Genomic DNA, 23,767 nt, shown 5'->3' on the forward strand with positions numbered 1-23,767 from the left:
CTAGTGGATAATCAAAACGCCCCCCAAAAAGTACTTTATTCTGAAACGATGGATTTCATACTCCTACAAGGTTACACAGCAGCAAAGTTTGGCTCCTACCAAAAAAGAACAAAGTGGGAGGCCCCGCTGCACAAATGAGACAGAGGGTAAGTAAATCAGTCTCTAGGTCGAGACAGAGATGCCTCACAGGTCCTTAACTGGCAGTTTCATTAAATGGTACCCATTAAGGCACAATTGTGTTGGTGTGCAGAGTGGTTGATATTGTTGTGTGAAAACCTTTGGCAGTTTCCCCTTCTTTTGAGATACATTGAGACTATGATTAAACTCAAACAGAATGGTGCACCAGATGCTCCGCTAGCAGAATTTATTGCGTCTTTAATCAGCAGTTTTTGGCGTGACGACTTCTGAAAATGGGCCTGTGTATGTCTGCGCAAATTCTTAAATGGTTTATGAAGAACGATCTCTTTAATTACTGTCAGTTTCAACATTTCTGATTAATATTTATGTCATATGCTACATTTTTTGCGTGACCTCAAACTTCGTGTGTGAGGACAGACATTTTTTAAAGGGTTTTTTTTGTCACCTTAACATAGGATTCTCATATAGCAAGGGGGCAAAACAATGTCAAGTATATTTTTAATTTGCTAAAAACAGTGTTGGAGAGAAAAAGTCCAAAACAATGTACACAGCTACATGCAAAAATCCAGACATCAGACAGTTCTTTTCCTCCTTATATTTAGAAAAGCAAAAGCAGAAAATGTTCCTGTTTTCCTCTCTCGTGCTGACTTTGTGGTGACATGGATATTTATAATGGGAGACCAACGTCTGGATGCCTACCACTCTTTCCTCCATAACTGCTGATGTTTGCATCCAATCCATTCCTCTTTTATGTAAAATGATCATCAGTGCCATCCTGGACGATCCAGGCTTGCACCAAATTGGAAATATTACAATAATTTAACTCATTTTAATGCACAAAATGTTCTTTCTGCAGCCTTAGTTTATGTGGAAGAAGACGTATTCATACTTGTACCTGTGTATTTTTACCTTGTGGTTACTTATGGCTATTGGTCAACACAATCAAAGTGGGAAAAACATTTTTTGAGGTACAGCATCACCACAAGTGCTCAAAACAGCATTAACGGTCCCTGAGGATATCCGTGAGAAGGAAAGAAGTGGACGTAATCACGGGCCCAGATCCACCCAGTGGTTACTGGTCATCAGCACAACCCAAAGATCAGCCAATGACATGGAAGCAGCCCTCCCTGTCTGTCTATATAAGCTGAGAGGAACAAGCACTCATATCTTTCAGCTGTCCATCCAAGATTGCTTATGATATAAAACTAAATGCGTAGATTGTTAAAATTATAAGGAGCCGATAGAGGAGATGTGGCAATTTTCCTGCATCCACATGAAAGCAAGAAGTTAAAAATACAGTTTTTTGGGGTCTTGTGAGTCACGTCATTTTTATAAGAGCCTGAAGTTAAATATATCCATCCAGGGTGACACTTTTCAAGTTAAAGCTTAAGTCAAGTGTATTATTCGTGTAGCCTTTAATCCTAGCTACGCTCCCAAAACGCTTCTTAAGACCAACATTGTGGAACATCAAATGAACTTTAAGACCTGCAGTGAGAACAACGAAATCCCCCCCCCCCCCCTCCCCATTTATCTGTACTACAATTAGTCACTCAGCTCCAGCTGAAACCTTAAGCAGTCCAACCACATGCCCGAGTTAGTGCTGCTGCTTTAGGCGTCTCCTGAGCGCTTATCTCAAAATGCATCAGAATAAAGAAATTGCTATGGTTAGCCTTAATGACAAAATTACAGCACAAACAGACAAATACTTTATGACTTTAATGATATATGTTTAAGTGTTCAGATGATTTCCATGCTGTACATGTGGACGCACTGGAGTTTGTGTGATAGTTTTTGGAAGCTCTCTAATGATACAGGAATGATGCTGGGGAAAAAATATTCTATAGATGGTGCAGACATGTCATTTGCTTGCTCGTAAAATTAGTTTATTAAATTAAAGTGACTCAAAACTTTGACCACAGTGTTTACGTTCCAGTTTTAAACCTGCAATTGTGATTTCTATTTCAGGGTGTAATAAACGTTTATTAATGCTTGTGCTGAATAAAAAAAGTCTCTCACGTGCAGCCTCTCGGTTGTTGACTGTCTATTTCCAGCTCTGTGTACACAAATATACACAGTGGAAACCATGATGGCAGGGATGTATATATACAGCAGTGGAGGACGGCCATATTCCTTCTGGTCATCAGGGTGACCACAGGTGGTTTCCATGTAAAATACCACTGTCTGATCAGTGAATATACACCCCTGAGGGTTTTTCTCAACTGACTTTATTGCTCTTGATGTCTACAATCTGTCTAAAAATGGTTGCCTGCAAAAACTGCATTGCTTGTTCTTTTCCAGTTTGAATCCCTTTGTTTAAACATTTTTTTTTTAAATCTTAGTAGCAAAGTTGTCCTTGACTTTGATTCTGGTAGAGTCTGGCTCTATGATCAGACCAATCATCAGGTTGGAAGCAGAAATGTAAAAAATGAATGAGATTCTTAAAAGTCCAGTGAGAAAAAAAAGTCTGTTGTTATAATGCAGAGTAGCCCATGCAGCTTATGTGCACCACCTCACCTCGCAGGTTACGGACAAAGTGTGGTTCTGTAAGTTCTCTCTGGCAAACTCTACATTTCTGCTCCTTGTCCACTCTGAACTTTGTTTTTGAGACCTGCATCTGCAGACGAGAGAGTAAAAGTGCAACAGGGCTCATAAAGAAAAAGGAGAAATTCAGTGTTCACTGCAGTAAAAATGTGAACTGTATCATTAAACTCACCCAAGTGACCTTGTGCCTCAGGAGTTCCGCCTGGGCCAAAGCCTGCTGCAATCTCACCATCTGCCTCTGGTGGAAGGTTTCCCTGAGGGATACGACTAAAAACTGAGAGACCAGTTGAACAGACCAGGACTCAGGAAGGAGCTGGAGTACCTTCTCCAGTGCAAAAACATGAGGTTGGCTGTTAAGAAGATCCACAGCTGCGCCTGTGAGATCCTTGGAGCTCAGGTAGATTTGGAGAAGAGTGAGCAGGAGGACCTCCCTGAATTGTGAGTCCTGGTCCTGGGCTGCCCTGCAGCAGTAGGCCTCTGCAGCCTGGAGGTCTTTCTCCTCATGTACAAGCATCTGCAGTGCTTGGTAGTGTTCACCAGACCTACCAAGGAGAATGGCCTTTTCTGGGTGTAGGGTTGTTGACTTTACTCTGTCTGCAATGAGTTAAAAATCATGACGTTTACTTTAACTTGCTGCTAATTCCACAATGATTTATTTTAATACGCAAACTAATTCACACACCATACACTGTGGAGATGTTATAGAATTTGGACTCCCATAGCAGCTGCTGCAGCTTCCCTCTGGTCACCCTCACTCTTTCATCTTCCTTTTGCAGCATCTGAGTAACATATGCCAGGGCCAGACGGTTGTGATGGCTCTCTTCCTGGGGGCAGATTACATCAATCATGTCTGCGCATTTAATTTAGGTTATTAGATTAAGGAGCTGTTGGTGTACCCACCTCGCTATTTAAATCATGGATTAAGTACTCAAGATAGAAAATCAATGCCAGTGGAAACGTCTCCAAGAATGTGAGGACATCTTGTGTTTCAAATTGACCATCTGGTGGGCGCTTGATGAAAATCTGCACACCTGTCTTTATCAAATAAAGTAAAATGTATTTAATCACTACAAATTGGTTTATAAGGCAATTTCTACAAAAAAGGTGGTGCCATTTAGAGCTGTTGACGTATACAGTCACAGATACATTTATATTCCAATAATCTTATGGGATTTATCGGCATTTAAAACAAGAATTTAAACATAAAAAAACCTCTGGCTCTGCCACTGACTTTATGTTTGACAAATTGCTACCATATGAGCACAAAGTGGCCCTTGGTTTTTCAATCATATCTGCCACACCCGTCATCAACTTCAGTTTCTTTAAAACAAGACGATGACAGCCAAAATGATCAGCTCAAGGCTTCAAAACAGGAGTACATAAATCACTGGTTGATGTCCACATATACAGTATATGGTTTATGTAGACCAGAGACAGATTAAAGGAAAAAAAAACACCTCACTGTTTCTTAGTAAAGCATGGGAGTGGGACCATGAATCACTTTAGCAGCTTTAATGCACTTTACCATTTATTTATTTAGCATTTCTCAGACTCTGATGGAGGGATGGAATATGATTCTTTCTAAAGATAACCCCTCATTTGGTGTTTTGATGATAGTGCACTACCAAACCTTAAAGGTCACTGCAGGTGATTCAGACAGTTTCATATGTATTTAACCATTGAGTGACTCTACTGCAGATGAGGGTATCAACGTCCTGGAAGAAGCCATTCCACCAATCAGACAAAGCAATTCAGATTTTCCTTTAATTTGTCACTTTTCTATGTCTGCAATACATAGTTGTATTGTACAACTCTGCCCTCTGCAGTTTGGTAGTGAGTGTGAAAAATGAAAAAGGCACCTCTTGGTTTCTTTGTAAAGTCCAATCTGCAAATGCCCACACGGTGTCTTTGTCTCTGAGCTGACTGAGAGTCGCCACGATGTGTCCATATACATCTGAGCAGGAAGAATCTTTACACAAGCCATCTGTAATCTTCACCCAAGTCTGGAAGAATACAACCAGTTAAAATACACTGCTTTCATACATCAAGTTTGTGTGAACATATGTGATGTTTTTTTGGATTGGGGGGGGGGGGGGGGGGGGGGGGGGTGTACCTTTACTGCATCAGTGTGCAGCCCGTGGCTTTCGTAGAGGGAACCTAAAGCAAAAAATCTGTAAAAGACAAAGAAAAAAAGAAAAGAAGTCAAAACGATTCTCAAAAAGTAAATTATCTGAAATAAATAATCTAAAATCAAAAGCATGGTTGTGTCCTAAGCAAAATATTCAGATTTATAGGTGTGATTTCAGATCATTTGTATAACTAATAATGATTCATTTTCACCTGTGGTGTTGCTCCAGAACAGGGACACAGAGGTCCAGACTGCACTTACTGGGAAAAGCAACAAGCTGTTGGAGTTTTTCATCATCGTTCATTTCTACATACAGCCTCAGGAGGGTGCTGTCCACTTCCTTACTGCACTTTAGGCCTCTCTCTGTCCCCCTTACTGCTCTGAGAAAATCTCCCAGGAAGGCCAGGTAATGATGAAATTTGTTTCTGTCCTCCTTCTTGAGCACCTGGAGATCTCTGCCCTTGTTTATTTGATCAAGATGAGATTGAAAGTCCTCGCTGAGACACATATCCGGGTAGAGGCGGATGATTTCTCTCGGGTCCAGCTCACCTTTACTGTTCAAGTGGGTAATAAGTATACATTTTTACATATGGAAGAAGCAGAAAGTACACATCTTTAACCCTTTACAGCCGATCGGAGCGGGCACGCTCTGTTTTGCGTAACTATTTTTAAATCCCGGTAGCTCTGCAACCAAGTAAGCTAGCGCAATAATTTTTTTTGCATATGAGACTGGAGGAGTTGTACTTACATCTTATGCCATCAGCTTGTCCTAGGTCACAGTTTCCTTCCACATATAGCTTTGCAAAAACTGCATAAAAATCACTTGCAGCAACAAAAACATGATATTCCAGAAACACGCTTCGCTGATCCATCAGCTGTTTGTAACACTTCCTACGTCCATCAGCGCGAACTATCACATGACCGCATGACCTGCCCGAAACCGGAAGTGACGTCATTTTGCGGAAATGTAGTTTTTTACGATCGGGGCCTTATGAGCTTGTGTTTTACTTGTTATGTGTTTTAAAAAGTTATGTTTGACTTTATGACTTTCTGTGTCGTTTCTGGGATGCTTAAGACTCATATTGCACTGCTGGAAATAGTTTATTTTGATGCATATGCTGTTATTTTGCAAATTTGCACTATAATATTTATTTTCGTTTTTCCTGCAGTATATAAAAATTGGTGTATTTCAAAAATAAAACTATGAAGACACTCAAAATAAATTTCCTGTGGTGGGAAACTAGTTTGTGTAACTTTTTTGTATTTACAGTTTTGAGGGATAAGCCTCTTAAATTTCTCTAACTAGAAATATATGTTAAAAAAACAAAAACGATTTTCAATTTTTTTGTAGTTTATTGCACTTTTTTGCAATTTATGTAATTACTATGCACCTAATGCAGACATATTATTAAAGTTTGGGCTATAATGGTTGTATTGATGTATAGCAACTTGAAATGCTCCCAAAAATGGCTCCACAGCATGTAAAAATATAATATAAGCTCTGGCGAACTTGGTTCTATGGTAGGTCTTAAAGGGTTAAAGCAGTGTTCTGAGATTTATTTAGCATGTATTTTGGAGTGTTTTGTTATGGGAGAGGGAGTTTGGTCTCACATGAATAGATCTTTGGCTTGGGAAAAACCCTCCTGGTAAAAATGAGCAAATCCAGCCAGGCAAGTGATGGCCTTCTGTAGCTCCTGCGAGGGGAAAATAGTCTTATTTTTAAACCAGGCACATATTGTATGAGCATATTTAACGCACCAATATGTGAACTGAAATAACTGAGGCAGAAGACACTGTGACTCTCTTGAGGCTAAAATGTTACACTTCAAGAAAAACAAGTAGCAGAAAAATGGGAAATGTCTATGATTCATGATTGTGTTAATTAGCCTCTTCATCTTTAACCTGTAAGCTGAGATGTGGCACAGATTACGCTAAAAGTCAAACGCCATCTGCTGCCTTCAGTTGCATTCATCGATATCGAATATACCTGCGTATACTCTCTGTAAGGTAACAAGTCTATGCTTTGACAGTCTGATCAATGGTAAATTCAAACCATATTATGCATTGCTAGTTGGGTTTGTAATGCATGAGTCTGAAAGTCAATATGATTGTACAAAGCAGCCGGAGCTACAGCAGCACACAAGCAGGCAGCAAAAGTAAAAGATTTGGAGGCTACCTGATAACGCCAAAGCTATATTTTAAAATCAGTGTGATGTGAGTTTGCATCCTTCAGTGTGCCTATAAATTCTGTTTCACCTTGTATGAGTCAAGTGGATGACGGCTTTGAGCCCCTTCCAGCAGCAATAAGGCCTCCTCAACCCTTTGGTGCCTTACAAGTGCCTGGATCTGCTCTTCGAATGGCACCAGGCTCAGGCTGAAAATGTCTCTCTCTGTGAACACTAACACACCATCTGAGGGGACATTTGCTTTTGGTTTTTAGAAACTCTCAGAAGGCGCAAGAACGACTGACTATATCTGAGCAAACTGAGACAAACATGACTACGTCTTTTAAAAACAAAAGCAGGCTCTTTGCGATTAATCTGACCTGGATCAGATGAGAAACTGATGTCGCTGGATTTACCTGAAGTGGAAAGTAGACCCCTTGCTCCAGTGAGACTCACAGTCTGTTTGCGTTGCTGATCCAACATGCTGTAAACAGACAACAGTTCGGGCTGCAGGCTTAGGACGTAAGGGAAACATGCCCCGGCTGCCAGCACCTCCTGAGGCCACTGAAGGGGAGGGCGCTGGCATATCCCTGTCTTCATCACAAACATGCCTGAGGGATGAGAATGGAGAAATGATATCTTGGCAAAATAAATATCCTCTGGCTAGATGGATTAATGACTTATGAGTGATATGAAATGAGCTGTTTTAGAAGCTAAGCATAATGGCACATGAATGTAAAGCCTGTTGGATATTTTGGCAGCTCTTACCTAAAAATTCGGGCCCATTCAAGAGGAATTCTCCTTCTCCCAGTGAGGTAACGATAACATGCTGCCTGCTGTGATTATGAGGAAAGAGCTCCTCACAGCTGCCAGTCTGAATATCACAGAGGAGGTACCTGTCACTGGTGGCAAGACACAGAGTTGCACCATCCACCGCCAAGGCCACAGGGTCTTGGAGCACAGAGACTTCCTTTACAACCTCCCACCTGTCCACTCCCACCACATGGATCCGGAGCACTTTCCTGCGGCTGGAAGACGTCACCATCTGCACACACGTCCCCTCCGATGCGAGCAATGAGTCGCACACCTCAAACAAAGACACATGCTGGATCTTCTTCAGAGCAGGAACAGGCTCTAAGGAAAACATGTTGAGGGCAGTAACGCTCCGGTCCCACAGGACCAGCAGATGGTTGAAAAGTGGGACTGCCCTCAGTTGATTTACAGAGTTGCTTGAGCCTAGTTTTCTTGCCCTACCTTCTCTGATTTTGGTCAGGCCAGGGCTCTTGTCTCCATTTGTGCTGCTTGTCAGAATGAGGTGTTGGACTGTTGCATCTTTAGTCCCTATGTAAACATTTTGGTCATAGCACTCAAGGCACTGGATGCAGGATTTGTCCTCTTTCGAGACTGCTCGTTTTTCATATATGTGAGCTTGTCTGAAGGCACTAAAAGCCATTGCAAAAAAGTATTAATGTTGAATAATGGGATGCAGTTCAAGCAGAAGAAAAAGGAGTTCTTTCAAAAGTCACTGATATATGCTTAAATCAAAGCTAAACACAGTAAGATGTTCCTACCTCTCTGTTGTCCAACCTTCCTCTAATTCCTCTACAAGTTTATGAAGTGTAAAAAAGTTACAACTCCCCCCATGTGACTATATCCTGACAGGAAATCTATGTCAGCATTTTTTACCGCTCATCCTGCCATGTGAGGACACTTACACAACTCATCCAACAGCCTCACCAAGAAAACCAACTTTTACAAGTTCATGGTGAAGAAGATGGATATTTTTGAGGTGGCCACAGTTACGGCTTCTTGTGTTCTTGGTATGCGCGTAGGGCTGAAGCGGTCACTTTGGTCAGTGGATAATGGACAAGCAGAAGCGATCTGCTGATCGTGGTTTGTTTGAGTTTGTTTACAATGTCCGTGAGATGGGTGTGATGAGGTCAAGAGGCAACAGAAACACAGCAAGGGCGATTGTTTTATAGCGATGATTGCCCCAAGGATGACTAAGAGAAGACACTGTGGTCATAAAAACAGAAAAAAAACCTACCACCGCAGCTATATCTGTTACAGTGAACTTTGTGCCCTCTGTCCTCACTATGGAATTTGAGTTAAATATACAAAAGGCCCGGAGCAGATTAAGTTATGATGAGATGAACAAAAGCAGTACTAAAAAAGATCTATATGGCAAGACATATTTCACCTGAGGCAAATCCAAAAATCATGCATCATTTATTGTTTCTTTAGTGTGGATACGTTTATATCTAGGCACAACAGATGTACAATAAACTGCATCAGACAGCTAATGATTGCTTTGTCATCAAGAAAAACATACATGCCAGATTAACTTTAAAATCTGTGTGTGGGTGTGTGTGAGTGACATACAAGAGATAATGTCTTCTTTTTAAAAAAAAAAACAAACACACTAAAATAATGACACTTGAAGGCTTTTTATGTGCAAGGCATTCTTGTGCGAGACTTTCGTAGATCCACAGTATTTCTATCAGACAGCAGGCGTTGTTGTCATTTGGGTAGAGCTGTGATCCTGGCATGTAAAGGTCATTTGTCCCTCCCGCAGTCAGTGCACAAAATGTTGTCACGCTGGGTGAGGAAGCCACGCCCCACCAGTGACACAGAGCACTGCATGCAGGTGAAACACTCACTGTGCCACTGGCGTTCCTCAAAGGAGATGTACTTGGCTCCTGCCAGACCTGCATGCATCAGAGAGCCATGCATTTATGTCAATGTAAAATCATCACCTTGTGTTGCTAACACTCCCTCGACAACACAAACTTAAAAGCTTAAATGTGAGTAGAATGAAAACTCACTAGTAATGGGCTTGGTGCAGCCCACACACTTCTTTGCGTATAGGTTGCTGAAGCACTCCAGGCAGTAGGGGTAATTTTCTCTGGTGGTGAAGCGCTGGCCTGACAGCTGCTTTCTGCATCCAATGCACAGAAAACACTCGCGGTGCCAGGGCTTCTCTTGGTAGGTCACCCCACCTGTTGTGATGGCCTAGAAGAAGCACAAGCAAGAGAAATAGAGCGCTTAGCAAAAAGAGACATACAGTGCTATTCCCATTTCTTCTCTTTATTCTCCTCCCTGCAGTGTGACTAACACAAAAATGCCAGAGTCAGGGGGATTTACTGTAGCACTCAATACACGTAATCCACTCAGCTGTAACCCTACCTTCTTACAAGCGGAGCACTGGTATGCAAACTGCTTCTCGAAGCAGGCCACACAGAAGTAACCGGTGTCTTTAGGGATGAAGGACTTGGTTCCTATTGGCTGCTGGCAGCGGTGACACAGGAAGCAGGTCTCATGCCAGCTGTTCCCCTTGTATTCCATTTTGCGGGAACCTGGCACACGGGACGAGAGCAGCTTAGTCAGCATATGGTCCCTCTATGACAGAAACACACCGCGGCCCAAAGCTGGCCTGCTTTGTCTGCAGGGAGGGGATGATGCAACTGAAATAATCTTGGAAAGAATTTTAGGCAAAGGAAGAAATTCTAGTCTTTTGAACTCTTTTTTTCCCCCAATAAGAAATAAATGTGTGTAATAAATGTGTGTAATAAAAACTTGTTGAATTTAGATTTTCCCAGGCATATCTTTTTGTTCATTGTAGCTTCAAAGTCGATACTTTAAGAGGTTTCACCAATTCATTGCTGCCTTATCCTTAAATTTTAGCCATAACCTCTGAATATATATTTAACACTATATTATGATCTAGCTTTCAGGTGACATTATCCAGTACCATCATCACTGCATGTACCTGGCATGATGGTTTTCTTGCAGGTGGTACACTTGGAGGAGTAATCCTGTGCATGGCACTCAGTGCAGAGCAACAAATCATCCTTGGCGGCAAAGGCCTTTTCCACTAGAGAGCGGCTACACTTGCCACACTTGAAGCACTGCTCGTGCCAGTGACGATCCTTATAGGAGAGATCCTGCAAATATTTTGCATGTGATTATTATTGATGTTCTGTAAGGCTAATGGTTCATTTAACAGCTCTAAAACTGAAATCCTTCCACATTTCTCATCTACAGACTCAAACCACTAACCTCACATTCTCATCTCGCACTACACTATTCTCACTGTCTACACTGTTGCTTCCTTACCTTGCAGTTACAGCCGATTGGTAAGGAGCATGCCTCGCAGTTGTTAGCGAACAAGTTCTCGTAGCACTTAGTGCAGTACTGCGTGTCATCTTTCATTATGTACTTCTTCCCCAGCAGGGAGTCTTTGCAGTAATGGCAGTCTAAACGCTCGCTGGTGGGCATCTTATTTGCTTTTCTTAGCTGCAGGTCAAAGAGAGCAGAAGGATAAAAAAATGAACAATAAGGAAGAACAGGAGAGATAGGGAAAAGTAATAATAGTCCAGGCAATTTATCCTCTTTCTCATCAAGCAAGTAAAGAGGACAAGCAATTTCCCCTTCTTTCAAAAATAATTTAAAGGGGAAAAAAACAACAGTGTTGTATTAAAGAGTTCTCTACCTCAATTGATTCAGGGTGAGGATGAGACTGAAGCCAGAGACTGCAGAGGCACAGGGATGGGGCAGGGATGAAAAGGGGTCAGGCAGGATTATGGGGTATCCACTAGGGGGGCTCTTCTATAAATACAGGCCCTCTTATTAGCAGTGATCTCCGGGGAGAATGGGCATACTTCACTGCATCGTTCTGCACCTTTTAAGGGAGTTGATGGTGTGCTGATCTCTAAGCCTTTGGACTGATTTATTCTTTGTTGTCTCATCCCCTGAATGCAAAAAAGCAGAGATTTGCAACTTTAGCACAAGAAGATTACTGTTGGGAAACATGACTGACCACCATATAAATAATGTAAGGCTTCCAAATCAGTTTCACATGTATACAGACAGTACATTAAAAGAGAAGATTTGAGCTTGAAAATGTTAAATCTTTTCTACACACTATTATCAGCTTGGACAGTGGTACCACAGCAGAGATAGTTAGTCATTTGGATGCTGTAACATGTCTGGACACACTTGTGGCCTTTGTCAGTGCCTCCTACACACACAAGCAGTTGCAGATGGCTTATGAGAAGTAGGTGCCAGCAGCTTTGTGACTGCCAGGTACTGAACTATATTGCCAGGACCTCTCAGTGGCTATTGAGAGCACCTTGGCAGCACTTCAGAAGGGTGAAGCTGCGTGCTTGTGGGCCTTCAATCCATCCCCAGCAAAATAAGAGAGGAGGAGCAGTAATGACAGTTTAAATGGTGACCATCCTGCTAATAGCGATACACTTGTTACTCCTCTCGTTCTTTCCTACCCGTTTAAACATTTAAATTCACCTACGTCTTTGATTGACGGTTGACTAATTGTATTTGAATCATGGAACATATGCTCCGATCAGTTTTCCAAAGGATCAGGGGAGCAGACATCTTCATAAAAATAGCCTGGGAAGACCACCAGCCCGACCCACTGGTTTAATCCCTCACACACACACACACACACACACACACACACACACACACACACACACACACACACACACACACACACACACACACACACACACAGGAAGGTCAGTGACAGTGATGAGGCTGACAGGAATGCAGTTTTGTGTAGATGAACTCTATTCCCCTTTGTCTTCTCCCTACATTAACTCCAGTAGCACTCCTTGTGAAGAAATTCATCTAGAATTACACTCTGGTACTAAATCCATTTTGGGATCAGCAGATGATGCTGGTACATGGTTTTGCAGTGTATGTAGGCGGTATCTACAAACCTCTGAGGGATAATGTAACACCATGCTATTTTTTTTTTTACCTACGCTATATGTGTTATGTTAGGCTTTAAGCACAAAATAACAATTTCATGTCAGTAATTCAGGCAGGTTTTTTGTAATACATTTAAATATGTATATATATTTCTGATTTCAAGTCATAGCATCCTTCAGGTTCTTCTTAATTCTAAGCAGATCCACTGGATTACACCAAATTGTCTGGTGCTCTGGATTAAGTTATCACTGGATTGAATCCTTGTCTCCCGCTGCTCTTCATACAGTAGCAGTGGCTGCAAATCAAAAAGCCACACAAAATGTAAACAAACCAAGCAACCCAACTGTAGGACCAGTGCGGCCACTGCCTTGCGAAAGCTTCTAATCTTTGTTGCATTGCTTCTCTGTATGTCTGTCGTCATGTGACACGCAGGCAGGGAGGAGGTGACCTATATTCTCCACCAAACAAAAACTCTTACTCCTCTCCCTGAGTGTGTTGCCATAATACGAAAACCATGAGAAATAAATTGCATGTCAACCGCCAGTGTTATTCATTGGATATTAAAGCGGAGATTATTGTTTATTGCAGCTCTATCTGATAATCTGTGCAGGCATGGTTGTGATTTTATTATCGTGGCTTTGATTTGTATCTGATGGGAAGCAGGTGCTGGTTGTTGTCTCTTGGATTATTAACTTCTAGAGCAGACAGCGCCAACTCTGCCAAGCAAAGAGCTTGCTGATCTTGCATATTCCTTTTTGCCCGCATAATCCTCTGAAGTCAGCAAGTGGGCAACTGCCAACAGATTTCTTATGTGGCCTGTCAAGCCCCAATAAATAGGCCTTTATTTGACCTGGACTCAGGTGTCCTCTTATCTTAATGTATTCAGGCTTTACAATAATCAAATGATCGCAGAGAAGAAGAGAAGCATTTACTTTGGTGGCTCCTTTGAGGTGGTGACTTGTTGTAGACTGAGACAGATCAACACGACACAGTTGCATCTCTCTGAAGCACAAAAGCCTCACTGCACCAAAGCTGACAGCTGGTTGGCATGGTGATGACAGCATAAGTGGGATCCATTAGATTGAGATGAGGAGCTGCCCCAGTAGTTAATAAGTGGACTCACAGAAAGCTGCCCTTTGAGCAGGCCTCTGTGCTTTTCTGCCATGTGGAGAGTCTGCTTTCAACACAATATTTCTAACTGAACAGGATAGCCACACTGGGGGGTCGCTGGGGGGAGGAAGATACAATCTACTAAGTCTACAATCTCACAAAACATTACACCCCTTCAGGGAGGCCCCGTGAATGCCGGGGTAATGCCTTCACCAACTCTGCTCCTCAATCCACACTCTAGTTCTCACCAAAGTGAGTCATGGTATGAGCAAGTGACAAGATGTGCTACAGAGCCAGAAATCTGATCGCATTACTAAAGAGGAGACAGAATTGTCACCTCTTAGGCATGTAGAGCCGGAGACTTTGTAGAAGAAGGACTTTGATACAACCCACTGAAATGTTCTCTGGTGACTTGCCTTATTTTGTGGTATTTGGATCAGCTGTAGGTAAAGTTAGCGTTTCACTTCGAATGACAGTGTAGTGCTGAATGTTAGAATTTTTGTAGGCATTTGGAAGTATTTAAATTCTAACATGCCTTCTAGAAAGCTTCTCTTCTTTCTTCTGTGTTCGGCAACACCGTCCTGTAATGGTAGCTTCATGCTTACTGAAAGACAAGCAGTGAAGCATAAATAAACAAGTGTAATGTAAACATGCTTCAGATTCTTAGACAATTATAAAAAAAAAACCCCACACACTCATTAGTGTGGTAGGAATTTAAATGTTTAAAAAAATAGCTGGTGGGAAATTTTGGAACTAATTAGGTTAATTGGCAACACATCAGTGTTGGTTTTGGGTGTTGGTATTGGGTATCTTAGAGAGGCATAGTTTTTCAAAAGTGGGCAGAGGTTCACCAGTCTACAAAAAACTACATCTAACATAACAGTTATCGTCTAGACTGCATAATATCATCAAAATATTCTGGGAGAATCTTATGGAGAAATTCTCAGATTAAACATTTTCAGTTTTCTGTGTTTTATACAGTGAAAAATGTGGATTTGTGAGATTTCCTAATCACTATATTCTGTTTTTATTTACAGTTTAGGCAGCTTCCTTTTTTGGAAATGGGGTTGTTAAAAAAAAAAAAACTAGGATAGAGGCTAGAAGGAAGATGAAAGGAAATGCAAAGTGCAAAGTGAGTGATAATTACCTCCAGGTTCATCGGTACAAGTCATCTCTGATATGACCATTGTGAAATGTTCTGTATTGTGTGCAACAGAGCAAATGTGAAATCTACAGTTAGGGACAGTGACCCTTGTCTGTGGCACGGACAATCTCCCCACCACCGTCTGAACTTTCACATTAATCCCCAATTGACATGGATGGATTATTTCTGCCACTGATCTCAGCAACACCCATGTTGACCTGTGGCGTTGAGTGGAGGTACTTGACAAAACTGTGTCATATCTGCGTGGTGTATTGGATGACTGGAAATACCAAAGTACCAGTGAGGATATGGGGTAACTAACAACAGCCGGAAGATTGATTTGTAACCACCACAACACTCTCTCGTCCCTCTCATCAATCAGTTATCAAGGCTTTTGGATGGCTATTTATACCGCCGCCTGCATTACATGGAAATGTATAACAGTGTGGGCATTGAGTGTGGAAATGACATTTGATATAGATGCAAGAATGCACATTAGGCAGCATCCTGCAAAATATTTCAAGCCAATTCTCATTTTTAACTTGAAAAATGAGAATGTTGACATAATATTTATAAGACAAATTTAAAGGAATAGTTAGGAAATAAGCTTATTTGCTTTCCTGCCAAGATGCAACTGATACAAATGTCATGTCTGTGTAAACGCTATGACACTACGGCAGCAGCTGTTTAGCCTAGCTTAGCTTAGCTTAGCATAGTTACAGGGGAAACAGCTGTATGGGGATTAAACAGGTATTTGTTTAACCCCATTTAAAATGGTTGTGCTGCTTTTATAGAGCTCAGCTTCACTACAAGAGTTTGTTTGTTTTCAATTTTTATGCTAAGTTATGCTGGCTAGCTGGGTTTATAACAATAATAATAATAATAATAATAATGTATACTTTATTAATCCCTTAGGGAAATTATTCCTCTGCATTTAACCCATTCACTCAGTGAAGCAGTGGGCAGCCACCAATCCAGCGCCCAGGGAGCAGTGTGTAGGTACCTTGCTCATATAGAAGTGGATTTCCAAATGTGTAAAAGCAAGCATTATGTTTTTTTTCCAGATAGTTTTAGCATAATCCAGCCATCCTTTGTCATGTAATACATTATGAACGAGCATCATTGGAAAAAAGAAGAAAAAATCATTAGTTTGTCCAAATCTTTATTTTCTTTTTGACACTATCAGACATATACAGTAAAACACAGCAGCTGGCAAGATACAACGATGGCGAAAAAAAATTAACTGACTTCTAATGGATTATTTCAGTGAACTGGCCTCAAATGGTACCTTCTGGAGAAACAACATCCCACCTAACCCCTAAAACTACAGCGTTTTTTTTAGGGAAACCAGTTCATATATCATCTAGAGAATTACTCTCCGGTGCAGCAGCGATCCACGAAAAAATTTAAACAGGAGGATAGACAAGCTAAAGCTCCTTTTCTTTGTTTTTGTGCAAAAAAAAAAAAAAAAAAAAAAAAAAAAGCAAAGAGAGAGAACATGAAGGAGACAGAAGACACCCAAAAAACAGATAAAAAACCAATTCCTGTTTCAGTTCACTACATTGTTTGAATGCAGGGTCCACTATGACATTTGGAACCATACTCCATAAGAAAACAACTGTTTTTATTCTATTTTGCATCAGTGGACACATCAAGGATGAGGTGTAACGCTATATTTTAAATAAATAAATAAATAAAATAATCGAGAATCACATTTTCCATATGCAGACACTTACTCCCAAACAACACTGTGGTATGATGATTATACAACAACATAGATAACCTTGCAGCAAGCATGAAAACAGATCACATCTTTCACTGTTTTCTTCACATGGGAGCCAATTTCATTAGATCTTAGTTAATACTTACTTTACCCATATGTCAAAGTCTGCCCGAAACCATGAAACAATATCAGTCTATATATCTGAAGTCATAAAGTGGGATGAGAGTGCATCACTCAAATAAATAGCCTAATCAAGTCGATATACTATGTGCTCATTAAATGCTCTTTCTGCTTAATGCAGTCAGTCAGAAATGACAAATTTGTGTGGGAGTTTCATATTGCAGTACAATGGCTCTGTGCTGTGCTATCATCATCATCCACATGGTATCCAAAACACTGTGACAAAAATACAAGAGACAATAAACAATTCACAGCAATATTAATTAGCAACCTCCCTCTCACATAACAGTGACACCTTCTGTCAGATACCACCAGGGTAAAGATCTCCAATTCAAATCTACAAATGCATAATGACCATCTGTCTGATGGTGCGTGCCTGGAGAGGTTGGAAATCCGAATTTTAGAGTTCCCAGTCGGAATTTGAATCTGGAACACCTCCTCAAGTGGAATTTCCCTCTCAGATAGTTGGAGCAGCCCGTGTAGACCGAAACTAAGGGTCCATGATGGCTGCATTAAATGTACACAGTAGTAAAATTTTAAACTTTTAATCTGTACTGCCACTATTGTATATTTGCGACTTACTAAATAAGCCATGAATGTCTTTTTTAAGCACAAAAAGCAATTATTATGTTATATTGCCTGTGATACCTGAATGACTCTACCTTGCTATGGACAAAAACAAATGCTGTTTTTCGTACACACTAACTTGGGAGTGAAGTCACTCCTGATTTCGCATTAGTGTAAGTATGTAAAGATAAATAACAGTTTGATTAGCATTGCAAATGAAAACTACATATTTTCAAAAAGACTCAGTAAGTACATGACCCTGTTAAACCCCTTTCAGATTGGACTTTTGTAAACAATGCATAGGTGAATTCATCATTAGTACACACTAGCTCTGCCTTCAACAATATAACAAGGTCCACGTAGACCTTCAAATCTCTGGTTAACCCAGTACCACTTATCAAGGCTATTGAATGCCTTGTATTCTTTGTGCCTTTGCAAGTAATCACAAGCCAGGCATGTGTGCTCTGCCCAAAAATAGGCCTTCTTTACTTTAAAGTGTTGCCGCCACTCAAAGTACCTGAGGTACATTTCCTCATTTTTGTCCAGGAGCAGCAGGTAATCAGCCAATTCCTTGGGCGAGCTGAAGTCGTCAACATGAATGAAGGAGTCTCGTGGTTCTCATAGTTCTCATAGTTCTTCCTGGGTGGGCCAAACACCACTGGCACTGTCCCCACATTGAGTGGGTTGTAAAGTTTCTCTGTAATATAATCTTTGTGGATGGAGTTCTCAAACGCCAGATAGAATTTGCAACTGGTGATGGTGGGGAAGTAGTCTTGGTCAGAGATGTATTTCCCGAAGGCCTGTCCATATGCATGAACCTCAATGTGTTTGTGCAGTTCATTATAATATTTCACCCGTATGTGTTGCTGGTTCCAGTTGTTTACAATCCAGCAAATCAGCTTGTTTTTGCTGGGTCTTACAAAATCCTCTTCCCCTTCTGCTGCTACGATGGACCCATAAGGCACTACAATGTCAGCATCTCGATTGAGAGTCAGATTAAACAGGTTCTCTATCCCAGGCAGCTGGGACGAATGTGTCGGTGACTCAAAGTTCATCCATATCCACTTCTGGAACGACGGTCGCTTGAACGGTGGCAGATTGGACAGGTCAGGGCTAATGTCACAGTGATGGATGACGACCCCATCAGACTTTATGTAGTGCTTCCTGTCTGCTGTGATGAAGAAGCCATCAATGTTAAAGAGAGAGCTGCCGAGGCATGGGTCGTACGTTTGTCCGAAGGGCCAGAGCCAGATCAGCACAGTGGTCACGTTTTTATTGCTCTTGGTGGAGAAGAGGTTCTTGACCCAGTCTGTGGATACTGTTGACTCTACAGGACCTGATAACCAGCTTGTAGAAGGTTTACCATACATCCAAAAAAACAGAGTCACAAAGCATCCCAGTATAAAAGTACCAAGCAGAAGGAATTGCAGGATTCTGTAAAAAGTTGTAGATGCCATATTATGTCCTAAAAAGAGAAAACCAAAGAGAAAGAACATGATCTCATGGACAGCAGGACACAACATCAAGATTAACCATCATATCATATTAAGGTTTTACATATTACCTTACTTAGACTTAGACTTAGATCCTCCCATCGGGCGACAAGAGAACGCCATTGAACTCGGTCTATCGCGGCAGTTGTTGCTTCATCCCATGACAGTTCGACTGAACGTAAATCTTCAAGGAAAATCCTCCTCCGTGTTATTTTAGGTCTTCCTCGCCGTCTCTTTCCATTCTTCGGGTTCCACAGAACTGCAACACGGGCAGGTCTCGGGTCCGGTAGCCGAAGGATGTGACCAGCAAATCTGAACCGACGCTTGGTGACTTGGACATGGAGCGGCTCTACTCCCGCACGGCAATATACTTCTTCATTGGTAACGCGATCCCGATATGTGATCTTGAGACATTATTACATATTACCAACATGTAATAATGTCTGCTGGACCTCTGACTCTGAACAGAATCGATGGCTTTAAACACTTAGTGGTATGAATATCATAAATAAAAATGTGAATCCTTTTACGCACTATCACAATACAAACCTGGTGGACACAAAGCACTTTGATGACTCTTCCCACACTGCGTAATCTCACCTTATTTGGCTACAGGTATGCTATCAACCCTGTTTGACAGATACGCTATCGAACTGGTTTCCCAGTTTCTTGGATTCCTCCTTTTTTTCTCTTGGGATGTATCTACTTTCCACAATAAACACGCCCGTTTCACTTAGTTGTAGAGTGCCTCTAAGTGAGCGCACTTTCTTCACACAAGGTTTGATTTCTCTAGCTTCCAAAAGTTTTGATAGCATTTTATGGTGAAATATTGTCAATAGTAGAAATATAATTGACCTGACTTATGACTTATGTAGTGACCTTCCACCCTGTTTTCACTGCAAATCCAAAACTAGCCCATTCTTTTCATTAGTGATGTGTGGATCGATCCTGAAATATCGATTCCTCCAATACCAGTCATTTATGTTCTAGAATCGATTCTCACATTAAAATATCGATATTTTAGTAATTTGGGGTAAATCTGTAGTTTATCATTAACAGGAACACAGTGGAAAGGAACTATAACATTCGGATTGTCTACATTCGAAGGAACTACTTCTTCTTCCGCCTTTCATAGTCATGTGCGAAATACGGCTGTATAAATGTGTGGCAGCCCTTGGCGTGCGCACTCATAACAATGGCTGAGCATAATTGGAGTCATGTGCAGACGTATTTTACCTCCACAAACAGCTGAGACGTGGTTTGCGATACATGTGGCAAAAAAGTGAGGTGTTGCCGCAACACCACTGACCTTGTCAAACACTTCAGAGTAAATCATATCACAGAATATGACGAGCGTATGTTGAGGCGAACTGAAGAGGAGGAGAGGGACAGGTGCTGCTAGGGCGAGACAGACGTCTCTCACGGAGTCCTTTAGTGCTGCAAGCAGGCAAGCAGTTCAAATAGCACAACTTCAGGTTTTTTATTTCTACATGATGAACTCTGCATTATTAAGTGATAAGAACAAGTAATCTGATGTCCTGTAATCATTATGATGCTATAATTTGAGATACCATAAATAAAAGTTTTTGTACAGAGTATCGGTATCGGATCAGTATCGTCGATACCACCCTGAATTTTATTTGGTATCGAATCGGAAAGGAAATCAGTGGTATCGCACATCACTACTTTTCATTCATTCATTTCATGTGTTAATGCTAAACAAGACTTTGTTTATGAAATAAGAGAAATGTGGAAACAATGTGCTTTAGTGCATAGTGTCTGCAGATAATTCCTCAATAATATAGCTGATGGTTGATTCAAACTCAAAATAATTGCAATCACACTTTAACTTTTCCCCACTGGATTAATTATACATGATTTTTCTGATCTTTTTATGATTTCTGAACTGTCAGAATTAGTGTCAAGACAACTACTGTTTGTGATACTTTTTATGAATTGTATGAGTAATGTGTTTATTTATTAATTTATTTATCGTCAATCTTAGGAAAGCAGGGAAGGGCCTCAGCCAGTTGTTGCATTTTAAAATGCAATGTGTTAACTGTCTAAACTGTCAGAATGTGCTGTTTTTGCACTTATAAAGATATTTATATAATACATACAGTACATACATATATAGACACATTTATATATCCATAACTACTGCGGTATTAATTTAGTGACTGAAAGATTGGGCACTTTTTGTGCAGCAAATATATGTTGTTGTGTTTGGAGTATACCTTTTAAAGCATATAAGTATTAAAATGTATCACACTGAGGTGATACACTAATATTAGTGGCAGACAACTGCATCGAATCTCTAAAGCAAGCATGTTGACTGTGACTGATGCTCCTAGGACTTTTAATCGTTCTGATTCCATACATGAGAGGATTGCCTTTAGTTGCAAGTGCAAAGCTCTGGTTCTCTCTACTATAATGCCTCACCTCACCCCAGATTTATTTTTAGACTTTAGAGGTTTTATTTGATTTAGTGCTTAGTTCTGATAAAATAATTATAGTGTGTGATTTTAATATCCATTTAGATGCTGAAAATGACAGCCTCAACTCTGCATTTAATCTGTTATTAGATGAATTGGCTTCTCTTTATCTGATCATTTTTATTAACATCTAAATTTTACAATAATAGATTTCCCTAAGGTGAGAAATAAATTTCATTAGTAGATGTCGTTCTGAAAGTGCTGTGACTAAGTTGAAGGATATAATTCCTCCACTTTTATCTTCTTCAATGCCATGTGCCAACACAGTGCAGAGCAGCTACCTAAACTCTCGAAAGTCACTGTACTCCCTGGTTTAACTCTCAAAGGTTCACCTTAAAGTAGATAAGCTGGAGTCAAATTGGCATGTCAGTAGTTTAGAAGACCTGGAAAAGAGCTTTTTGCCCCTTTTTTTTTAAAAAAGGAAAAAAAAAACCCTCTAGTTCTCTTTTCAGCACTGACAAAAATTCAGAGCTCTATGAATTTATTCACAAATAAAAATTCAACCATCAGAGAAAAATTACTAGTAACCATCTCACAGACTCATCATTACGTACAGCTGCTTTAAACACTATTAATATTTTTTGGACTCTTGCACTCTGATTAATTCTTCTGAGTTAACTTCAATAACTACAAATGCTTTAATCCCAAATGTCACCTATCTCTAATAATAGGCTACATCCATTAAGGTGCCAGTAATTAAACCATTACTTAAAAAGCCATCACAACCCACCTGCATGGACTGCTCTTTAAACTTCCCTTTTCTCTAACATTCCTGAAAGAATAGTTATTAAACAGCTAACTGATCATTTTCAGAGGAACGGTTTATTTGTTTTCTCTGTAATATTTTACGTCACAATAAAAAGCCCCTTGAGGCACCTTGGGGTTGTGTTTTGACGCTGTATGAATTGAAATCTTATTAAAATTTTAGAACAGACCCCCCACATATTTCTTTTATATTTATTTAGAACAGAATACAAACACATACATTATTGGTGCGCAGTTTGAGTGCTCTTTTTCTCACTTGCCCTTGCGTCACATCTAAAATACACCTGTCACTGACAATTCAAGTTTAAATTTTGACTACACTTTTTGTATAGAAACATGTGACAGTGAAGTTAAATAGTGGGCATTAAGGCCAGTTTTGAGATCCTTTCCCAGGCCCCTTAACGCCCACTCACATCCTGGGCCATTTGACCTCAGGAAATCACATGATAGGGTGGGGCTAGGTTTCACTGCGGGTTCACCCGAAACCTTGGCTGTATCCCAATTCAGGGTCTGCAGCCTTAAAGTACGCAGCCTCAACGATCCTCAAGGGCCGCGTACTCAAAGACCGCTAAGGCCGGAAGTGCGAGGCTTGTGAAATGGGACGGTCTAGCCTCCGTTGCGCTGCCCAGGTTGCCTAGCAACCATGATACTAACAGCTAATAACGTGTCATACAGCTTTGTTTGACAGAAATGAAGGAGAAAATCTTTGGTTCATTTGTTTGTTTGTTTCTACATGAGCTTTGATCATTCTCTGTAAGATTAAGCTCAGCTATTGAACGGCGTATATTTTAAAGTAAAGGCTTTAAAATCAAGTTAGTACAAACGTCACTAATGTCACATAACTTTGCCGACATGTGGCCAACAGTAATGTTTAATGTTCTTCGTTATTAAACATTTGCACATAAATAAGTGACATAATATTCAGTACTTACTTAAAGTTTACTCTTCGGCCGCCCCTCATCCGCCGTTTTTTTTCAGCAAAATTATCCACACCCACCGCCGCGCTATGCATTCTGGGATATGTTGGGCCACGAAGTCTACACTGCCACAGCCTTAAAATTCAGGGAAATGTAGGACACATTTCAGGGCCACATTTCGAGCAGGCTTTGAATTGGGACAGCCTTCGGCGCGCCGCTGTGACATAATCGGCCTTGAAATGAGTACTTTAAGGCTGCAGACCCTGAATTGGGATACAGCCATAGGCTGATTGTGGCCTACACCTGTTTTCACACCTGGGCTCGTCTGATTAACGTAGAGGATCAACAGGGGGTTCTTGACTGACTTGGGGGACACTCCCCTAGGACTTAAATCTGGGACTGTCCACCATTTGACCTTAGAACTGAAGAAGCTGTTTGGATGAGAGGTGAAACATCTTCAAGCAACTTAAAGAAGTCCAGATGCTTTTCTTTCCAAAAACTCGTTAGACATCACTTTTTGTCTTCTGCTGTATGTCGCTTGTTCAGTGTGTACAACCTCTAAATTGTATGCTGCCAATTAGCCTATATCAGTGTTTTGAATTATAGAACCCTTTAACATAGAATGGATTAATAAGCAGTGTAGAAAGATGTAAATGAATGAGCTTCCA

General features: G+C 40.7%; 2 protein-coding genes and 1 pseudogene across 3 annotated transcripts; all 3 read right to left on the minus strand.

Moving 5' to 3' along the window:
* Positions 1 to 1,700: 1,700 nt before the first annotated feature.
* On the minus strand, positions 1,701 to 8,565 carry LOC308390119 (transforming growth factor-beta receptor-associated protein 1). The gene is made up of 11 exons (XM_080871811.1): positions 7,741 to 8,565; positions 7,389 to 7,583; positions 7,064 to 7,218; positions 6,419 to 6,501; positions 5,020 to 5,361; positions 4,793 to 4,850; positions 4,539 to 4,682; positions 3,580 to 3,714; positions 3,362 to 3,503; positions 2,852 to 3,273; positions 1,701 to 2,752 (listed from the first exon to the last, which is right to left on the minus strand). The coding sequence occupies exons 1-11, from the start codon at positions 8,423 to 8,425 to the stop codon at positions 2,609 to 2,611; spliced, it is 2,505 nt and encodes an 834-aa protein (XP_080727937.1). The 5' UTR covers positions 8,426 to 8,565; the 3' UTR covers positions 1,701 to 2,608.
* A 963-nt stretch (positions 8,566 to 9,528) lies between these two features.
* fhl5 (four and a half LIM domains 5) lies at positions 9,529 to 11,250 on the minus strand (the record flags this gene model as incomplete). Its single annotated transcript, XM_080870268.1, has 5 exons — positions 9,529 to 9,680; positions 9,798 to 9,984; positions 10,159 to 10,328; positions 10,742 to 10,916; positions 11,089 to 11,250. The coding sequence occupies 5 exons, from the start codon at positions 11,248 to 11,250 to the stop codon at positions 9,529 to 9,531; spliced, it is 846 nt and encodes a 281-aa protein (XP_080726394.1).
* Positions 11,251 to 17,744: 6,494 nt separating this feature from the next.
* On the minus strand, positions 17,745 to 18,886 carry LOC308390101 (4-galactosyl-N-acetylglucosaminide 3-alpha-L-fucosyltransferase 9-like; annotated as a pseudogene). The gene has a single exon. The product of its transcript is annotated as a 4-galactosyl-N-acetylglucosaminide 3-alpha-L-fucosyltransferase 9-like (transcript).
* Between the last annotated feature and the right edge of the window lie 4,881 nt (positions 18,887 to 23,767).

This window comes from Rhamphochromis sp. 'chilingali' (assembly GCF_963969265.1).
Source record: "Rhamphochromis sp. 'chilingali' genome assembly, chromosome: 21".
NCBI lineage: Eukaryota > Metazoa > Chordata > Actinopteri > Cichliformes > Cichlidae > Rhamphochromis > Rhamphochromis sp. 'chilingali'.